This window comes from Camarhynchus parvulus, chromosome 15 (genome assembly GCF_901933205.1).
Source record: "Camarhynchus parvulus chromosome 15, STF_HiC, whole genome shotgun sequence".
Taxonomy (NCBI): domain Eukaryota; kingdom Metazoa; phylum Chordata; class Aves; order Passeriformes; family Thraupidae; genus Camarhynchus; species Camarhynchus parvulus.
In genome coordinates, this window is record NC_044585.1 from 9,525,725 (window position 1) to 9,546,264 (window position 20,540).

General features: G+C 53.1%; 1 protein-coding gene across 1 annotated transcript in view; it reads right to left on the reverse strand.

The window, feature by feature from the left end:
• MYO18B (myosin XVIIIB) overlaps positions 1-18,215 on the reverse strand; it is a 63,308-nt gene extending 45,093 nt beyond the window's left edge. Inside the window, exons 1-13 of the mRNA XM_030959125.1 lie at positions 18,156-18,215; positions 17,526-17,681; positions 15,433-16,542; positions 15,158-15,224; positions 14,280-14,392; positions 13,633-13,809; positions 12,474-12,672; positions 11,040-11,182; positions 9,344-9,444; positions 8,891-8,954; positions 7,391-7,535; positions 3,230-3,394; positions 1,387-1,477 (exon numbers count right to left, since the gene is read on the reverse strand). Coding sequence (XP_030814985.1) covers positions 1,387-1,477; positions 3,230-3,394; positions 7,391-7,535; positions 8,891-8,954; positions 9,344-9,444; positions 11,040-11,182; positions 12,474-12,672; positions 13,633-13,809; positions 14,280-14,392; positions 15,158-15,224; positions 15,433-16,542; positions 17,526-17,681; positions 18,156-18,215 — 2,591 coding nt within the window. The remainder of the gene's footprint in view (positions 1-1,386; positions 1,478-3,229; positions 3,395-7,390; positions 7,536-8,890; positions 8,955-9,343; positions 9,445-11,039; positions 11,183-12,473; positions 12,673-13,632; positions 13,810-14,279; positions 14,393-15,157; positions 15,225-15,432; positions 16,543-17,525; positions 17,682-18,155) is intronic.
• Positions 18,216-20,540: the final 2,325 nt, after the last annotated feature.

A 20,540-nucleotide genomic window follows, 5' to 3' on the forward strand; every position in this document is an offset into this window, starting at 1 on the left:
TTCCCAAAGATATTTTTTCTGGGGAAGCACAGAGAGAAGAAAAAAACCCAATTCTTATCTCTATTCTCTACTCCTATTATTTTTACACATGTAAAACATGTTGAGAAAATTATTTACCTAATGTGCTAAGAAAATTATTTACCTAAAATAATTTGATTAATAAAACACTGATGAAAGCTGTTTTGTTTCCTTGGCCAGTTGAGTCAAAACTGTACCTAAGTGTCTGGAGACAGTCATGAGATTTTCTTTAGTATGTATCTTTAGTATAGTATAGTATAGGATTGTTATAGTAGTTTTTTTGAGCTAGGTCTTATAAGCTTTTGGAGGTCTATAACACACTCAAGATAGCTCAGCTACCTTTGGAGGCATAAAAATCAGCAGGATGGCTTCTGTTGTAGTTTTGGAAACAAAAAGGTTTAATAAAAGGCAAAATAACAAACAGAGAAAAACAGAGCCAGGTGCAGGAGGTCCGTGCTCTTGGTAAAACACCTCACAAAAGCAATTAGTTTCTTTGTTCACTTCTTTTTCTAGTAAATTGCTCAGGGGGGCCTTTTTGGCTATTGTCTAATCAGTTATTTTTAAGTCTGAGGTGAAGTCCCCTAGGCCTATCAGGTGGCTTTTTTACCTAATCGAGGAGAGAGAGAAACTTCTGGGCTTCTTTCCTTTTTGAGGGACAAATGATGGTTTTGTCACTCCATTAACAGGGGGCACACTCCTATATAGTATTTCTTTAGTATAATTATAATATTAATATAATGTGGTGGTGTTCACAGGGGTCCCAGGACAAGGGAAGAGATGAGAATCTTGACTCCATGTTTCAGAAGGCTGATTTATTATTTTATGATATATATTATATTAAAAGAAAATTATATATTAGAACTATACTAAAAGAATAGAAGAAAGTATTTCATCAGAAGACTAGCAAGGAATAGAAAGGAAAAGAATGATAATAAAATCTTGTGACTGACCAGAGTCAGAGACAGCTGGACTGTGATTAGCCATTAATTAGAAACAACCACATGAGACCAATCACAGATGCACCTGTTGCATTCCACAGCAGCAGATAACCATTGTTTACATTCTGTTCCTGAGGCCTCTCAGCTTCTCAGGAGAAAAGATCCTAACAAAAGGATTTTTCATAAAACATGTCTGTGACAACATAATATAGTATAGTTTTAATAAAGCAATTGTTCAGCCTTCTGAATCAATAGAGTTGATGCCAATCATTCCCTGCATTGGTCCCTCCATTCTACAATACCAGCGCCACTCCCACATAAAGATTTTCACAAGGCTGCCTGTTTTTCCAGCAGGAATCAGCCACATGCTCCATGCTCCTGGGGAAGGGGCTGCCACCCCCAGCCCCAGCTCCCAGCAGCACTTTGGTACCTGTTGATGAGCGAGACCACAGCAGCAAAGAGCTCCTCATAGAGCCCCAAGGCCATTCCCTCCACGCACTCCACTCCCGTCATCTTCGGCCCTGGCACAGCGAAGGGAAGAGCAGGAAACATGTTTATTTCCAGCCAGGTGGGATCTGGGATTCCCTGGGTTGTGGTGCAAGAGAACCCACACAGCTCCACAGCACATCCCCCGGCCTGCCTTCAGCTCTCGTGGATTTAAGGAATACAGCTATTGCCATGTCAAAATTCTCCTCCTCAGGATCTTGCTTTTATCAGGATGACTTGCAGGGCCCAGCTGGAATTCCGCTGCTACCATGGAATCATCAAGGTTGGAAAAGACCTCCAAGATCATCAAGTCCAACATTTAAGGAGCGTGGGAAGGCTGACCTGAAATCCAGGCAATATCTCACCTTCCCACCTCACACATGCTCCATGAATCAGAGCCATACAATAATTTCAGGTTTCTGGTGGCTCAGCAGCACAATCCCCGATCCGGATCTCCTTGCAGGACACAGGTGCTGGGAGCACAACACCAGCTAATTTGTGGGGTTTGGGGTTTTCCCCCCTTTTTCTAGGCAGAGCTCTCACAGCATTTAAGCCACATCATTTATCTGAATTAATCTCATTTCACCTGTCCCTAAGGAGGGTCAGGCAGGGGCAGCTGGAGAGCTGAGGGCAGCAACGTGACACTGCACAGTTAATGATTTTATTAATTTTAAGACCTACCTGGGCCTCTCAGCCTGAGAAAAACAGGACAATTTGCCTCACCATTCCCTCTCCCCCAGAAACAAAGGGGAAAAGTGATATGGGAAACATATATGCGTATGAAAATGCTAAATTTTGGAAGCATGTAATGTATTTAGGTGGGTGGAGGAAAACAGAAATTTATATAAATAAAATCTATTTATAAAATATATTTTATATATTATTAAATATAATATAATGTAATGTAATGTAATATAATATAATATATCTATAGATAGAGAGAAATATATAATAATATATAGCTTATTTAACAAATATGCAAATCGCAGAACACAGTTTCTAACAGGAACATAACTTGCTAGGTAGAGACAACTTGTAACAGAAAACATAGGAATTTAGTTGCTAGGTAAAGGCCATAAAGATAACTCAGTAAAGCAAGATTCAGGTACTGTTGAAACCCATAAAGCAGAACCTTTCACTGAAAGAGCCAGCAAGAACCAGGCTCCTGGTTCTGGCCTGAGAGAAAGCCAAACCTCCACTAGGCCTGCCCAGAAGAAAAGGTCAAGCAGTGAACATTGATGAAGATGATGTTACTTCATCAAAAACACCCACCCAGGACCACCAGGAGGTGAGGCAGCGCCAAAAACTCTGTGTGGTGAATGGGCAGGCAGGGAGGTGTGGGCTTGGGGGGCTCAATGTGTGTTTAAACTCAAAACCTGTCTGAGAAATTTTGGTGGAAACACCCCCCATGCATCCCAGCTGCAATAAACCACACCCATGCTCCCAGCTGGAATAAACCACACCCATGCATCCCAGCTGCAATAAACCACACCCATGCTCCCAGCTGGAATAAACCACACCCATGCATCCCAGCTGGAATAAACCACACCCATGCATCCCAGCTGCAATAAACCACACCCATGCTCCCAGCTGGAATAAACCACACCCATGCATCCCAGCTGCAATAAACCACACCCATGCATCCCAGCTGGAATAAACCACACTCATGCATCCCAGCTGCAATAAACCACACCCATGCATCCCAGCTGCAATAAACCACACCCGCGTTACAGTTTTAAATTGTAACCTCCTAATTCCACAAATCCAAGGGATGGGGATGGCGGTACCTGGCGGGCTCTCCTCTGCCTGGGGCCGGCCCCGCGCTGTCACCTGCGCCAGGATGTGCCTCAGGTGATGCTTGAAGACGGCGCTGCCGAGCTCCTCCACGTCGCAGCCCAGCACCTCGGCAGCGCGGCTGGCGCTCTCGAACCTCAGGAACTGCTTCCTGCCCACTGGGGAGGGGCACGGGGGGCTCAGCATCACCAAATCGCCCCCTCGCGCACCCCCAAAATCAAAATGGTCCAAAGAGAACCAGGCGAACCACAGGACATCAGTGTTACAACAGAGCAGAGCAGCAGATGTGCTGGTGGGAGCTGATGGGATTAGGAAGCAATCCCTCGAAATCCGGGATCACCTTTCAGGGTCCCAGCAGTGTTTGCTGTCCCTGCAGGCGGGAGCAGCAGTTCCTCCCCTGGAGCAGACATGGCTCACAGCCGGTGATAACGATCCCAGCTTAATGATTTAAATCAATAGGGAAGGGATTAATCCTTTTACAAATCCAGAGCAGAAAGATGCTGTGGAGGCAGCTGGGCAGCACAGCTAAGAAACACAGAGGGATGAGCAAAAATAGGAGCAGCCAAAATCACCCAGAGACCTCAGGGTGGCACTTTTGGGTGCTGGATGAGGAGCTTGGGGGAGCTCACAGCTAAAATTAAAACACAGCTGGAGGCTGGTGGCAGGGAGAGGGTGTGGAATGGAGAGTGAGAGGTGGCCATATCCTGGAAAGCTCCGGGGGAACCACTCCTGGCTGAGAGGATGCACAAAGCAGGGCTGGAGGGCTGGGGGTGCTTCATGAATCCAGCCCCTTCTCCCTGCCCCTTTGATCCTTCCCCAGTATTTCATTGCTGACTGAAGGACTCCAACATCAAGAGCTGTGCTGGAGCAGGCAGGGGAATTGCCTCAACACTCCAGGCTTTGATTTATTCTGTTTCCACTTGTTCTTGTCTGAGCTGGCTGGACGGACGCTGATTCCTGTCAGACACAAAAGCTCTGCCTGCCAGGGAGTTGGAAGGGCTGGGGGGGGGCTGCACAGACCTGGCTGGGATCCCACACGGACCATTCCAGAACCCCACACTGCACATTCCATAATCCCACACTGCCCACTCCAGCATCCCTGGGACAAACAAGAGGGTCCGCTCAGCCCTGGCACCCCCAGGCACCATTTTAGCCTCCATGAGCTATAACCAGCAGCTCCACATGGCTCTCCTGAGTGTGATGTGACCATGGAAAACTCGCTGACTTTAACACCTGAAGGGAATTACTTTGGCCCAGGCAATATTTAAGAGAGGTAGAAGGAAAACACGGGTTCAGCACTCACGGGGACAGCTCAGCCTCTCTTGCTGCAGCCCCAGCCCATTTCCAAACTGCTCAATGCCCAATTTCCTGGGTTCCCAGGCCATGATGCCACAGGTGTGGGTGTGTGCAGGACCCCCTGGGCCACAGCAGCTCAAGCACTCACCCTGGGCTATTGCTGGTGCTCTCACTAACCCCAAAATTCCCCCCTGGCTGTCTCAGTTCTCCTGTCCCTCCTGCTGCCCTGCTATCCCTGACCTCTGCAGGGTTTGGGGCAGCTCAATGTCCCCACCTGAGCAGAAGGTTCCAGCCCTCCTGCCCTGTGGTTTTCCTCCATCCAGAGGAGCTCTGGAGGGTGGATTTGCAGGGGCTTTGGAGCGACTCCTGACACAGCTGTGGCAGCACCAGGAGGGCTGGAATGGCAGCCAGCTCCATTCCAGGTGCGTGCTGGGGAGCCCACAGGGAGCTGGGAGCCACAAAGCCTTATTCTGATGTTGTGATATTGTGATATTCTGATGTCAGGCAGCAAAAGGACAGCGTGAGAGCGAGCTGAACGCCGCCCCCGCTGCGCCCCAAACCTCCCTTCTGCTTACAGGGACAGCAAATAAATTAAACCAGAGGATTTTCTGCAGCCCACAAAGGGACTGGAGCACTCAGGTGAATGGTGCCCGGGGTGCCCTGCTGGCCTCCAGCTGCCAGGCTGCTCTCCTAATAAAAGAGCTGCTCTAATACGTTTCAAAGGCAGCTGGGATGGAGCAGAAGGAGCTTTTGAAATTCAGCCTTTTCTTCTCAGCGTTTTTTGTGGCTGCAAATGCATTTTCCACCCCCAGCCAGGGAGAGGTGGTGCTGTCCCCTCCTGGTTTATTCCTGCACAAACTGAATGGGTGAGGAGAGAAAGGTGCCTTTAGCCCACACTGGGACTCGTTTAACACGTGCCAGGGCTGGGGATGGGGATGGGGAGGGAGGAGGTGCCTGGCTGAGCTGCTGAATGCCCTGGAAAAGCAGTGCTGAGGCTCCCTTCGGCGAGATTTCAAGGAGAGGATTTGGAATACACAACATCAAAGGGCACGAAAGGGGAAGGGAAGAGATGGCTATCAGGAGACAGGTTTAACCACATTAAAAGAGTCGTCGCCCCCACTGAGACTTTTGCTCCACCCGGCTTTGATCCATTTTTTATCCATATTTCCTTTCATTTCTCCCCTTTTGTTGACACACGGTGGGGGAATCGATACCAGAGTGAGCAACACTGAGACATGATCTGCTTGTTAATCCCACACCAGAGAGTGCTCAGAGCTCTGCCCGGGTCTGCTACTCCCATTCCTGCTCCTGCTCAGAGAACGGAGCAGCATTTGTTGGGCACAGCATTCCATTCCCTCCCAGGCTGATTTACTGAGGACAGAACGTGCAGGAAGTCTGAGCAAAGCAAAGCTCCTCGTGACCACCCCTCCACCTGCCATTGAGCTGGGCACTCCCAAAATGAGACACGTCTCCAAAATCTGCTCTTCTGAAAACCCACAGGGCCGAAAGACTTTCTAAATTTTCGGCCAAAAGCCTTCTGACACTCATCAACCTGAGAGGATAGGGTCATGGATAAAAGCTGGAAGGGCATTAAGGTAGATGGAGATGAGGAAAGAAACACCAGAAAAAAGGAGAAAAGAGAACTCACTGTAAGTCGTGACAGCATCTATCCTTTTAAAATAATTAATAAATGATTAATGGCATAAATTACCATAAGATGTGTTATGACATGTTGCAGAGACATTTATAAATGTCTGCTCCATAGTTCATGGCAGCCTTTATGCAGCCCTCATAAATTGAAGGGTGTAAATCAATGTGGCTGCCTCTGAAATGGGTTAGAGCACGTCCTAAAATCACTTGTAAGGAATAAGGCAATTTCTGCCCATCTCTATTAACAAAGTCTCTATAAATACAATCTTCATCCAGACTCAGCCTATTATAATTCAGTTACTGCGGTAGACACTCAAGAGATGATGAAATTAGTGAAATTAGTGCTACCTGGAGCTGTCCCTTCATGGTGTCATTGGGGACAACGTGACAACAAAGGAGTCACCCACCCCAGTGCTTCCCAAGGAGCTGGCATGAGGTGACACCCTGTCACCATCACATTTTCTGAAAAATCCTCTTTGCCCAGGATTCTTCTCCTGGGAAGCTGAGAAGCCTCAGATTAAAAGGAAAACAATATAATCTCATTTGCTTCTCCTGTGTTTTGCTGCTTTGGAATGTGGAAAAAGGAAAACAATATAATCTCATTTGCTTCTCCTGCGTTTTGCTGCTTTGGAATGTGGAAAAAGGAAAACAATATAATCTCATTTGCTTCTCCTGTGTTTTGCTGCTTTGGAATGTGGCTGGAGATTGTTTATCCAATGTATGAATTGTTTTAACTGAATGACCAATCACGGTCAGGCTGTGTCGGGACTCTTGAAGGAATCAGGAGTTTGTCATTATTATCTTTTAGCCTTCTGTCTGTATCCTTTCTCTATTTTTAGTATAGTTTTAGTATAGCATTATTTTATATAATATAATAACACAAAATAATAAATTACCCTTCTAAGAACATGGAGTCAGATTTATCATTTCCCCCCTTCATCTGGGGGCCCCGAAAATACCACAACACCCAGCAGCCCCTGCCCTGTCCACATGTGGCCAGGACAGAGCTGCTCCAGAAGCAGGGGGGCCACCAGCATCTCACCTCCCACCATGCAGGAAGAGCAAGGAAGAACTTGAAGCCACCAAAAAACAGAGCAGCCTTGGGATGAGCATCATCACCAAGCACTGATCCCTGCCAGGACACACTCCCTTCCCCTCTCGAGCCCAGACACGAGGTGTGAGGGAAGCAGAGGCAGCATTGCCCTCACCTTTGCAGGCTCCAGCAGCTCCCAGGTGGTAGATTCCAGCCAAGACACGCCACACGGCCGCCTGCTCCTCCGCGGTGATGCCCAGCGTGCCCATGGCAGCCCGGAGCTGGGAGAAGGCCATCGAGGCTCTCTGCTTGTCCTCAGGCTGCAGGGGGACAGAGCCAGGGGTGTCACTGCCTCTGCTGGGCACCGTGCCCGACAGAAGGGACAGGGAAACCATCAGGGCACCTCAGAAAATTTGGAGCAAGTGGAGAAGCCACCAGCAGGTGTGACAGACGTATTTTCTGAAAAATCCTTTTGCCAGGATCTTTTCTCCTGGGAAGATGGGAAGCTTCAGCTTCTCCATGTTTTGCTACTTTGGGATGTGATTTGGAGAACTGTTTACCCAGCATGTGAATTGTTTCTACTTGATGACCAATCACAGCCAGCTGTGTCTGAACTCTGGTCAGTCACAAGATTTTATTATTTGTTCCTCTTCTTTGCCAGCCTTCTGACGTCTCCTTTCTCTTGCTTTATAGTATAGTTAGTTTTAGTATAGTATAGTTTTAGTATATCTTTATGATATGATATGATATGATATATGATTATATTATATTATATTATATATAATAATATAGTATAATAATTATATAAATAATAAAATTAATAAAATAAATACTATATTAATATAATATAATATCATGTAATATAATATATAATATAATATAATATAATATAATATAATATAATATAATATAATATAATATAATATAATATAATTAATATAATATAATATCAGCCTTCTGAAACATGGAGTCTAGATTCTCATCTCTTCCCCCATCCTGGGGACCCTCAAACACCACCACAGGCAGGTTCCTTGGGTGCCTGTGAAAGGAGGGTAAAACCCCATCTCTGAGCCTGAGTCTGCTGCATCAGCAGGGTGAGGAGCTTGCTGTGCCTTCCCCGGAGCTGCTGCTCCAGCAGTCAGTTCCTTTGGCTGCCAAAGTGGAGCAGGAGCTCCCTAATGAAGATGGAATATTGGATTCATCAGTAGATGATGTAACTGCAAATTGCTGCAATTCATCCCAGCACTTTGGCTCGTGAACAATCTGCTGGGGCTCTGCAGACAGCTCAGACTAATGAGGGGCTGGAGGTGGGAGCCAGCTCTGGAGCTTTAACCCCTAAAATTCACATTCACATCCCAAAGGATGCTCTCGCCCCTGGGAGTTGCTGCTGCAGGGGAGCATCAGGGGTAGGTGACCCTGGAGCAGCAGGATCTGGTCCCAGGGTGGCTGTGGCATCCCAGGGAGGGCAGCCCCAGTCCCAGCAGAGGGGTGTTGGGGGGGCTGTTTGAGCAGACCCTTCCTCATATCCCAACATCCCCTACCTCCCCTCCAGGCTCCCAGTACAGTGGCATCATCATGAGACACCCAGGAACCAGGGAATCCAAGTCATCCTCCAGCTGGTGGTGACAAAGGGGGTGCCCTGCACCATCCCACCTCAGGATTTCCCTCTCCCTACCTTTGTGAAGGGTTTGATCCCAAAGGAATTGCTCTCAGCCACCTGGTGCAGGTGCAGCATCGTCCTGGGAGTAGTCACAAAAAAAAATGAGAGTCAAGCTCCCTCCTTGGCTGCCCTCAGCACCCCCAGCCATGATCTGAGGGACCTGGATGGGACAGGCCACCACAGCACACTGCCCCACGCAGGGACATCAGCTGGAGCCTTCTCCTGGGGACACAGAAGTGGGAGGGAAAGGGATCTCTGTCTCATTTATCACCCCAATTTCAGCTTTAGTGGAGGGGCACCAGGAAATGCCCTCATTTCATAGAAAATCTCTCCGGATGCAGAAAGATCCCATTCATGCAATTGCTCTCACAATCCCTTACCAGGGCGTCTCAAAACCCCACAGATGGAGGGAATTTGGCTATAAAGGATGGGGAATATCCCTGGGCAGCCCAGGGCTGTCACACCCACCTCTCAGCCACATCCAGCCCTGCCAGCAGCAGTGGGAAGATGTTGAAGCTGCTCTCTCCTTCGGGCTGCTGGGCAACGCGGGCCCTCTCCAGCAGCAAGGTCTGGGGAGGGAAAAGGGGAAAGGGAGATGGGAAGGGGACAGGGAGATGGGGAGATGCTCCTGGCAGCTGCCAAGAGGGGCTGGATTTCTCCTTGCAGGGACTGAGCTGGTGTCAGAACTCAGGACATCCCTCTGGAGGTCCTGAGCAGCCAAGACCCCTGCCAGGGGGCTCAGAGACCCTGGCACACAGCCCAGAACACCTGCGGGTTTGATTATGATCCGTGGAGCAAATTACCAGCTTTGTATGAAGACCTGAAAGCCACAGAAGTTTAAGTAGTGTAATAATAAAATTATCACTAGGTGAAAAAGTAGATTTGAGGGTTTTTAGAATTTGGGGTTTTGGGGACAAGATGGAGGGACTTGGGCATGTCCAGCCTTTCTTCTTCTTCTTCTCTACCTCCATCTTCTGCTGTGATGTTGGCACTTTTGGATTGGTTTAGAGTAGAAGCTCACTGTCTAACATAGGTGATAGGTACTGGGAAGTAATTGTAAACATTGTACACGTAGTTTTTAGTATGAAGACATAACACTGCCCTGGGAGCAGGCAGAGTGCCTGGAACTGTCCTGCTCGATGGACCTTGGCAGGGCAGGAGAAAAATTTTTATAGATAAGATACAATAAACAACCTTGAGACCCAGAACTGAAGAGCTCCGACTCACTCTTCGAACGTGCAGGCCGAAACAGAGACTGTTCATGTGTCTTGGGGCTGCAATAAACTGCAACCTTCCGAGAAGCTGGGCTGGGGGGCTGCTCCTCCCACCCAGGGCTGTGCAAGCAAGAGCTGAATCATGACCCAGGCAGCAAGGAGAAACTTCAGCGCATGAAAGCAACACCCACGGTCCCTCTCTGAGCTCCCAGAGGCCTGGGCAGTGCCATGGCCCCAGCAAAGATGCTGCAGGACTGGGATAAGTCATTGCCTGGGCTCCAGCCTCGCCAAAGGTGTTCAGTGCCAGCACTGGAGGCAGCAATGAGTCTGCAGAGCTGGGGGTCCCCACCCCAGACTGTGCCACGGACGTGCCAGGGTGGCTCTGGTGGTTCTAATGGGGACATTCCTGCACAAGGAGAGCTCCCCCAGGCCACCAGCTCCCCGTGGGTGCCCAGGGCAGAGCAGTGGGAAGCCCTGGTGCTCCCCAGGAGCAGACAAGGCTCCAGCCCCCTCCTCCCTCAGACAAGGCCCAGGGGCACGGGCAGCTCTGATTAAAGAGCCTTTGATAAGAGCCCTGACATGATAAAAGCCCTCTGAGGCTCAGCTCCGGGCAGCCGTGAGGTGCTGCTAATGAAACGCTGAATTATACATTTCCTCATCAACAGTTCATGCCAGCACTGCCCTGAGCTCCCTGCCAGGGACAGGGACAGGCTGGGGGACCCTGCCATGCTGCTGACAGAGATTCTGCTCACTTGGGGCTATTTGGGCACCTCTGGTTAGGAGGGAACAGGGAGCAGAGCAGGGAGCAGAGCAGGGAGGAGAGCAGGGAGGAGAGCATCACCCCTCATGCCCAGCCTGGCTGGGAAGTGCAGCTCAGGGGAGGCTCATCCCCACCCCAAGGACCCCCATTTTCAGCCAGAGCCCTCCCATCTGAGCAGTGTGACAGGTACCTGGAGGTGAGCAGCAGTGACCTGGCCAGTGGCACTGAAATCCAGCGACAGGACCATGGAGAAGCGCGTGGAGCTGCTGCTGTGCCTGGTGCTCACCGACCCAAAGGCTCCCAGCACTGTGAACATGGCCTGGATCTTCTCCACTGCAAAACCACCAGCAGAGCCCCCTGAGCCACCCTGCAGCTCTGGAGGAGGTGTCTCCTCCTGTCTCACCTCTGCTGCTCCTCTGGGCTCTGTCCCAGCCCTGGGGAACTGCCCGGGCGTGGGGTCAGCATCCCACAGTGGGTGTCCACTGGCAGGAAGGGGACATGCCAGCCTGCCCAGCGTGTTCCAGGCTGTCCCTCAGCCCTTTGCAAGAGCACGGTGTACCCGAGAGAGCTGCGAAATCCAACCCTGCCCTCTGAAGGCGCTGCCTGCTGAGCAGCGTCACCGGTAACCCGAGCAGGTGCGAAATGTGAAATCGCTGCCCCGAGCACCACGCGAGTGATTCCCTCCCGCTGCTCACAAATCTGCTGAGTCTGCCACGGGGACAGTGGCACTCGAGGCCACACCGGGTGCTCAGGAGCCACCCCAGGGAGCCCAAATCCAGGGTTTTGTGTGGCTGTGTGCCCCCAGCCTGCGCAGGCTCTGTGTGCTGCCTCTGCCCAGCACCAGTGTGCCATCCCTGCCCATTACCTGAGAGCCTGCCCTGCCCATACCTGACACCCTGCCTGTGGAACCCAGAACATCCCTCTGCCTGTCCAGGATGGCCAGGACCCTGCCAGGGGTCTCAGAGACCCTGGCACGAAGCCCAAAACACCTGTGGGTTTGATTATGACCTGTGGAGCAAATTACCAACCTTATATGAAGATCAGCAAGCCACAACAGTTTGGGTAGAATAATAGTGAAGTTATCATGGGGTGGAAAAGTAGATTTTGGGGTTTTTGGTATGGGGGTTCAGGAGAAAAGATGGAGGGATCTGGGTGTGTCCTGCCTTTCTCCTTCTTCTTCTTGGCCTCCATCTTCTGCTGTGATGTTGGCACTTTGGGATTGGTTTAGAGTAGAAGCTCACTGTCTAACATAGGTGATAGGTATTGGGAAGTAATTGTAAATATTGTACATGTAGTTTTTAGTATAAAGACATAACACTGCCCCAGGGGCAGGCAGAGTGCCTGGAACTGTCCTGCTGGATGGACCTTGGCAGGGCAGGAGAAAGAATTTTATAGATAAGATACAATGAACAACCTTGAGACTGAGAAATGAAGAGCCCTGACTCCTTCTTCAAGCACCAGGCTGTGAAAAGAGACTTTCCAACTTTTCTCAGGGTAACTCTGATAAGCTAGAGATCCCGACACCTGCCCACACCTGAGACCCTGCCCACACCTGAGACCCTTCCCACACCTGAGACCCTTCCCACACCTGAGCCCTTTCCCATACCTGAGCCCCTCCCCATACCTGAGACCCTGCCATCCAGGCTGCCTGCCGTGCCCACCAGGTACTCCAGGGCTCTCTGGCAGCAGCGGGTCCTGCCAGCCCCACTGTGCCCCAGGGGGACGATGGCCTGGTCCTGCCTCTGCAGCAGCAGGTTCCTGTAGGCTCTGTGTGCCAGCGAGCAGATGTGGGGGGGGAGGTTGTCCCGCTTCCCCCTGGGAGCCTGCAGGCAGGGAGAGGGTGACAGAGCACGTCCCAAACCGGCTTCTCACTGAGGGAATCCTGGAGGTGCTCCCACTCAGGGTGATGGTTTCTCCCCAGGGCACAGAACCTCCTGAGTCTGAGTGCTCAGAGCTCCCCCAGCCCCAAGACCAAGCACCCCCAGAGCATTCCTGGCCTTCAGGACCTTTGGAACATCCGCCTCTCAAAACATCCCTGGTTCTGAGTATTCTCAGAGCATCCCAAGTCCCCAAATGTCCCCAGAGCATCCCCGGTCCCAAACATCCCCAGAGTATCCCTGCTCCCAAATGTCCCCAGAGCATCCCCAGTCCCAAATGTCCCCAGAGTATTCCCAGTCCCAAATTTCCCCAGAGCAACCCTGGTCCCAAATGTCCTCAGAATGTCCCCAGTCCCAAACGTTCCCAGAGTATTCCCAGTCCCAAACGTCCCCAGAGCAACCCCGGTCCTAAATGTCCCCAGAGCATCCCCTGTCCCAAACATCTCCAGAGCATCCCAAGCCCCAAATGTCCCCAGATCATCCTCGGTCCCAAATGTCCCCAGAGTATTGCCAGTCCCAAACATCCCCAGAGCAACCCTGGTCCCAAATGTCCCCTGAGCAACCCCGGTCCTAAATGTCCCCAGAGCATCCCCTGTCCCAAACATCTCCAGAGCATCCCAAGCCCCAAACATCCCCAGAGCATCCCCGGTCCCAAATGTCCCCAGAGCATCCCCGGTCCCAAATGTCCCCAGAGCATCCTCGGTCCCAAACATCCCCAGAGCATCCTTGGTCCCAAATGTCCCCAGAGCATCCCTGGTCCCAAATGTCCCCAGAGCATCCCCGCTTGTCCCCGCGCTGTGACGGTCCCACGGTGCCACCTGCCGGCCCCGCCGCGCCCGGCGCCCTCCGCCACTGTCCCCAGGAGGGTTGGTGGCCGCTTCCCGCTGTCCCCGGTCCCTCTCTCACCTTGCCGGCGCCGTCGGCGGGCGCGGGGCCGGTGGCGATGGCCACCAGGCTGGGCCCCGCGTAGGTGCAGGGCAGGCGGGCTCGGAAGCGCTGCCGCAGCGTGTTCAGCACGCTGCACTCGTTGAGGCTGATGAGGGCAGCCAGATCCTCGGCCTGGTCCAGGCCGGGGGGGTTGGTCTGGGGAATAGAGACAGAAACCCCTCGAGCTCTGCTGTCATTGCAGGGCTGTGCCAGACCCGCTGGCACCCCGACACCTTGGGCACAGCCAGCTCAAGGCGATGGCTGGAGAAGCATCTTTGTGCCCTGGCACTGTCCCTGCACCCCCAGCCCAGGGAAAGGGGCTCACCTGTCATTACAGGACATGAAACAACACGAGTGCACACACTGTTGCTTTTAAGGTGAAGAAAAGGGGAGTTTAGGTTTTGATTCTAACATTTATAGTTATCTAAAAGTGACAGTGGATTGGAGGGTGAGGGCGTCACCTCTCCAATGACACTGGACAAACTAACAGTCTATCAAATTTCTCTTCTTCTATAAAAGAATGTAAAACAATAAGTTATTTACAGGAAGCGTGTGAGAAAGCTTGCTACAAGAATGCAAACATCAGAAGGCTTAGGAAAATATTAAAAAATCAGGGTGACACTCACCCTCTGCACGCTGTCCTCGTCCACCTCGGTGATGGTGCCGTCCTCGTCCCGGCGCACCCTCACCCTCCCTGCTGGCAGCTCCGGCGTCCCCACGTCTGGTTTCAGCTGTGTGGCTGAAGGAGAGGCTGGTGAGTGTCCCTGGGGTGGGGCAGAGCCGGCTGTGGTGTGTGCCAGGGACCAAACCCAACCCCGACCCAAACCCAGGACATCCCTCTGGCTGCCCTGCAGGGCTCGAGCCCCTGCCCAGGGCGCTCAGAGACCCTGGCACAGAGCCCAGGACCCCTGTGCCTTTGATTTAGCCCTTGGAAAAAACAATTACCAACCTTTACATGAAGAATTACAAGTCAAAATAGTTTAAGTAGAATAATAGTTTGTCGCGGGGTGAAAAATAGATTTTTGAGGTTTTTAGAATGGGGGCTCGGGGTCCCAAGATGGAGGAATTTGGGCGTGCCTTGTCCTTTTTCCTTCTCCTTCCTAGCCTCCATCTTCCGGGTGATTTTGGCACTTTTAGATTGGTTTAGAGTAGATTGGTTTAGCTCACTGTCTAACACAGGTGATAGGTATTGGAAAATTATTGTAAATCATGTACACGTATTTTTTAGTATAAAAAGATAAAACCAGTGTCCCTCAGCCCGACCTACCAGACAGACCTCAGCGGGTCGGAGAAAGAATTTTATAGATAACAGAAAAAAATCAACAACCTTGAGAACAAGAACAAAAGAATCCTGACTCCTTCTTCAACAGCCAGGCTGGGAAGAAGAAGCTTGTACGTATCTCAGAGTCACTGTGAGCAGCAGAGATTCTGAGAGTGGGGCACAGCAGCTGCAGCTGGCTCTGCTCCCGACACCTCTGACCCAGGGAGGAGCAGGGAGAGTTACCCAGTGTGAACCCGTCCTGCTGGATCAGCCACACCTTCTCTGCTTCGTACCAAACGTCCCTCGCAGCCTGCGGGGAGGAGAGAGGGGAATCGGGCAGCAGCAGGGGAAAGCTGAGCTGGACAAACTGCCTTTGTCCCACGGACAGGGGCATTTCCACACTCCTGCCCCTCCAGGCTTGGGGTCACCTTCCCACCAGCCCAGGGGAAAGGGAGGAGCTGCATGAAATCAAAAACTGCACCAGTGCCCCAAAACCCAGATATCCCCCAACACATTACCTGGTCCTTGTCCGTGCTCTCGCCCGATGCCTCTTCATCCTGCTCCTTTTCCATGCTCTTGCTCATCTCTTGGCTCCTTCCCGATGTTTCTTCAGCCTGGTCCTTGTCTGTGCTCTTGCCAATCCCTTTGCTCTCTTTCAGCATCTCTTTACCTTTCCCCAGCTCTTCCTTCACCTTCCCCACCTCTTTTCCCACATCTGTGGACTTCTCTTGGACTCCTCCCGGCTCCCCCTTGAGACCCTCTGACTTGTTTGTGGCTTTTTCAGGCTTTTTGATCTCCCTCGGCTCCTTCTTGCCGCCTCCAACATCTTTCTTCATCTTCTCTGGCTCTTTCCTGGCTGACAACAGCTCCCTCTGGGCTTTCACCTTGGCTGGAGGCTCCTCGTGGCTCAGGGGTGTCCCCTTCTCCTTCTTGGTGCTCTCAGGGATTGTCCCCTTCTCCTTCTTGGTGCTCTCAGGGATTGTCCCCTTCTCCTTGGTGCTCTCAGGGATTGTCTCCTTCTCCTTCTTGGTGCTCTCAAGGATTGTCCCCTTCTCCTTGGTGTTCTCAGGGACTGTCCCCTTGAATGTGTCCCCTTCCTTCACTGGGACTTTGCTGCCTCGCTGGGGGCCCTGGCTGGGTGCAGGGGCTGGAGCTGGGGGGCTGCCCCCCAAGAAGGAGTCCTTGGGGCTCTTCCTGGGCCACGATAGCTTTCCCACCTTAGGAGCCCCTGGCTGAGGGGTCTCTGCTGGTTTGGGGGAGGTCCCTGATGGTTTGGAAGAAGCCTCTGCTGTTTTGGGAGATGTTTCTGTTTTTGAGGATGTCTCTGCTGGTTTGCAGGGGGTCTCTGCTCTTTTCGAGGGTGTTTCTGCCGGTTTGGGGGCAGGCGCTGCTGTTTTGGGGGATGTTTCTGCTTTTCTGGGGGGTGTCTCTGCTGGTTTGGGCGCAGGCACTGCTGGGCCAGGTGCAGGGGCCGGGGTTTTGCTGGGGACAGTCCCCAGCACAGGGGGCAGCTCCTTGTCTGGGGGGGCTGTGACCCCCTTGCCGCCCTGCCCCTCTGCCTTCAGCCCGTTCCGCAGTGGCCCCTCGCTGGCCGCCCCTCCTCGGCTCTCTCCGTCCTTCCCCGTGGGCTGCCAAGGAAAGGAGAGGAGCCCGCTGTGACACCTGGGGATGCTGCAGTGTGATGCACTGGTTTGCCTCAGTTTCCCCAGTCCTTCCCCAGGTGTGTCAATCACCTCTCCTTCCCCCCACCCTGAGCCCTGCTGAGTGCTGCCTGTCAGTCCTGGCATTCCAGGAGGACGTTGAGTGATTGGCAGAGTTCAAAAGATGCCTTCTATCCCTGGAGGATATTGAGCCATCCAGGTGTCCTTTGTCCCTTGAGACCTCTCCCCCCACCTGGTTGGTGGCTCCCTGACCCTTCCCTGCCCCTCTCCCGGCATTCAGAGGAACAGCAACAACGTGGTTTGGTAGTTCTGTTGGAGCTGTTGCTGCATTCAGAGGCCTGTGGGCCAGGAATAAAGCTCTGGATCCAAACCTCCATCAGAACCGACTCCTTTCTTTCGCCTCACCTTAAAGCTTCTCTGCCAGAGGTAAACCTGAGCTCCTGCACGCCTGGACTTGTCTCTAGTGCCCAGCTGTGACATCCAGCTAGCCAAAGGTGTCTCCTGGGGACACCAGGGGACACCCGGCTCCCCTGTGCTGTGAGGTCCTTTCACAGACATCTTTTATGGAAAATCCTTTCCTTAGGATTTTTCCTCCTGAGAAGCTGAGAGGCCTCAGGAACAAAATGTAAACAATGGTTATCTGCTGCTGTGGAATGCAACAGGTGGGTCTGTGATTGGTCTCATGTGGTTGTTGCTAACTGATGGCCAATCACAGCCCAGCTGGCTCAGACAGAGAGTCCAAGACAGAAGCCTTTGTTATCATTCCTTCTTATTCTGTTCCTAGCCAGCCTTCTGATTATATCCTTTCTTCTATTCTTTTAGTATAGTTTTAATGTAATATATATAATAAAATAATAAATCAAGCCTTGTGAAACAGGGCGTCAGATCCTCATCTCTTCCCTCATCCTAAGACCCCTGCGAACACCGTCACCAGGTCCCTCAGTGCTCACCTCCTCCTTGGTGCCCACCCTGCTCTCCTTCCTCCTCCGTGCTGCCTTGGCCTCCTGCTCTGTCTCCCGCACCAGCTGCTTGATGAAGCCCCCGGGGATGACTGACAGGAGCAGGGGGGGAGCAGACGGGGGTGGCCCCCGGTCCTCGTCACGAATCTGGGGTGGGGAGCACAGGGGGGTCACAGGGCAGGCACGGGGACAGGAGCCAGCACAGCCTGTTAGTGGCAGCAGGGCTGAGCACAGCATCCTGCTCAGGCTGAGCACAGCATCCCACCCAGGCTGAGCACAGCATCCTGCCCAGGCTGAGCACAGCATCCTGCTCAAGCTGAGCACAGAATCCCGCTCAGGCTGAGCACAGCATCCTGCTCAAGCTGAGCACAGCATCCTGCCCAGGCTGAGCACAGCATCCTGCTCAGGCTGAGCACAGCATCCCACCCAGGCTGAGCACAGCATCTGCTCAGGCGAGACATCCTGCCCAGGCTGAGCACAGCATCCTGCCCAGGCTGAGCACAGCATCCTGCTCAGCGAGCCAGCATCACCAGGCTGAGCACAGAATCCTGCTCAAGCTGAGCACAGAATCCTGCTCAGGCTGAGCACAGCATCCTGCTCAGGCTGAGCACAGAATCCTACCCAGGCTGAGCACAGCATCCTGCCCAGGCTGAGCACAGCATCCTGGCTGAGCACAGTCATCCGGCTGAGCACAGCATCTGCTCAGGCATCCCACAGCCTGCTGGCTGAGCACAGCATCCTGCTCAGGCTGAGCACAGCATCCTGCCCATGCTCCTGCTGAGGGCACCAGGGCTGGGTCAGGGATGCTGTGGGAGCAGTAGCACGAAGAGGAAAAGGCCAGAGAGAAGCACCCAGATTGGTGCAGCCCCCATGGGCTGGCACAGCAGGAGCCCACGGGCACTGCCAGCTCTGCTCTGTGCCAGCAGCCCTGGTGTGGCCACCAGAGGAACCATCCTGGCTGCAACCAGGCAAGAAGCAGCTCCAGCATCACCACAGCCACATGCAGCCCTGTGGGTCCCAGGGCAAAACCAGCCCCACAGCTTTTCCAGCAGCAGCACCAGCATCAAACCCTGCCTGCCAGGCTCACGAAAATCACTCAGGCAGGCGAAAATCACTCAAACCAGAGCACTCAGGCTGTGAGGGAGCCCAGACACAGCACAAGGGAGCTGTGGGCATGTGACCCTGGGGCTGCTGCAGTGACACCCCCCAGCACTGAGCTCCCAGGCAGCCCAAAAACACCAGGACTGAGACTTCCCTTCTGCTCCCAGAGCGCGAGGCGCGAGGAGATGGCCATGGTGGCGGCGAGGCAGGACGGTGCTGTGCAGAGACACACGGGGACAGAGAGCAGAGAGTTAGCCAGGGGCTGCTGCTGGCCCCAGAGCTGTGCCAGGCCAGCAGCACCCTGACCTTGCTGGTGAGAGGAAGAGGAATGGTGGATTTGTCTTTACAAACAAGCTGTAGGTCTGCTGGTGGATAAAACCAGCACTGGGAGGTAAAAGAAACAATGGGAAGGATTCCACGGGTTGATGAATGGAAAAGGATATTTGCTTTTACAAATAAACGTTAGGTTTGCTGATAGATGAAATTAGGCATTGAAAGATGAAAGAAACAAAGGGGGAGAAAAATTCCTAAATTCCATAAGAATTAAAAGTTAAAAGGGAGGGTTGTACATTACAGGGAAATCTTTGATATCAGGTGTATTGGGGAGTCTGTACCTCTCAAGTGCCTCAGAAATGGGGAAAAACCCCTAAATTCCATAAGAATTAAAAATGAAAAGGGAGGGTTATACATTAGAGGGAAATCTCTGGTATCAGGTGTATTGGGAAGTCTGTACCTCCCAAGTACCTCAGCCAATGGGGAAAGAGAGAAGGGAAATGTGGCTGGCAAATTGCGATAAAAAGGAGGCTGCGTCCTCCAAAACTTGGAGACACCCCAGGGGAACGCCCCATGGCCTCTCCCTTCATTCGAATAAAGCCAGAAAGGACTCCTCTGTCTCCTTTTGGGACATAAACCTCTGCTGTTTGTGGATTAATTTTCCTAACACCAGAGGAAAATTAATCAGAGCCCACCTGAGCTCGGGACACCAACTGGGGACAGGGAGGCCACCAGCAGCCACCAGGGCAGCGTGGGGAGGGGGTGGCACGGAGGGTTGGTGGCACGGGGGTGATTGAAGCAGGGAGCCCACCGCCCCGGGCTGGGTGGCCGCAGGAGCCCATCCGTGCCCCACTCGGGGCCGAGCGCGGTTTCACCTGTCGGGATCATTCATGCACCGAGCGCGCCGGGGCTCGTCCGGCCCGGCCGTGCCGCCCCGGCAGCCGCATCTCCTTGTACAGTAAAGGGCAGGGGCGGCCAGGAGCGGGCTGGGAATGTCACTTGCCTTCCCGGGCGGCTGCCCCACGTGCTCTCAGGCCCCCGCGCTGTCCCCAAGCCGGGCTCTGCTGTCCCCGGAGAACTGGCCCCGATGGCACCGCAGAGCCCGGAGGGGGCGAGGCACACGGCATTGTCACCCCCGGTCAGAGAGGGACGCTCCTTGGGGAAACTGAGGCACGGAGGGGACGTGCCTTGAGCAGGCAGCCAGGGTGGCACCGGAGCGGCACCAGCGGGACCAGCGCCACCAGCACACAGCCCCAGGCGGGCCGAGGGCGTTCGGGTCGCTCCCTACTCCTGCTGCCACCCTGGTGTGCGCCACGAGGCCACCGAGGGGTCCCCAGCCACCACCCTGCACAGGGCAGGAGCAGCGTCCCCGTCCCCCGCTCCCACCGCTGCCCTGCCGCGCTTCTTCCCCCGGCACAGCCCCGCCACCCCCGGAGCCGGGGCTGCCGCTATCGCCATCCATTCCCAACTACAAATACGGACCATAGCCCATTCCCAACTAAAAATAGCCCTCCCGGCCGAGGGGACCCCGACCCGCACCTCGGCCCCCCAAGCTCCGGTACCTGGCGGGGGCGGTGGGTGCTGATGTCCCACACCGGCACCGGGATCCCGGCGAGCCCAGAGCGGCGGCGG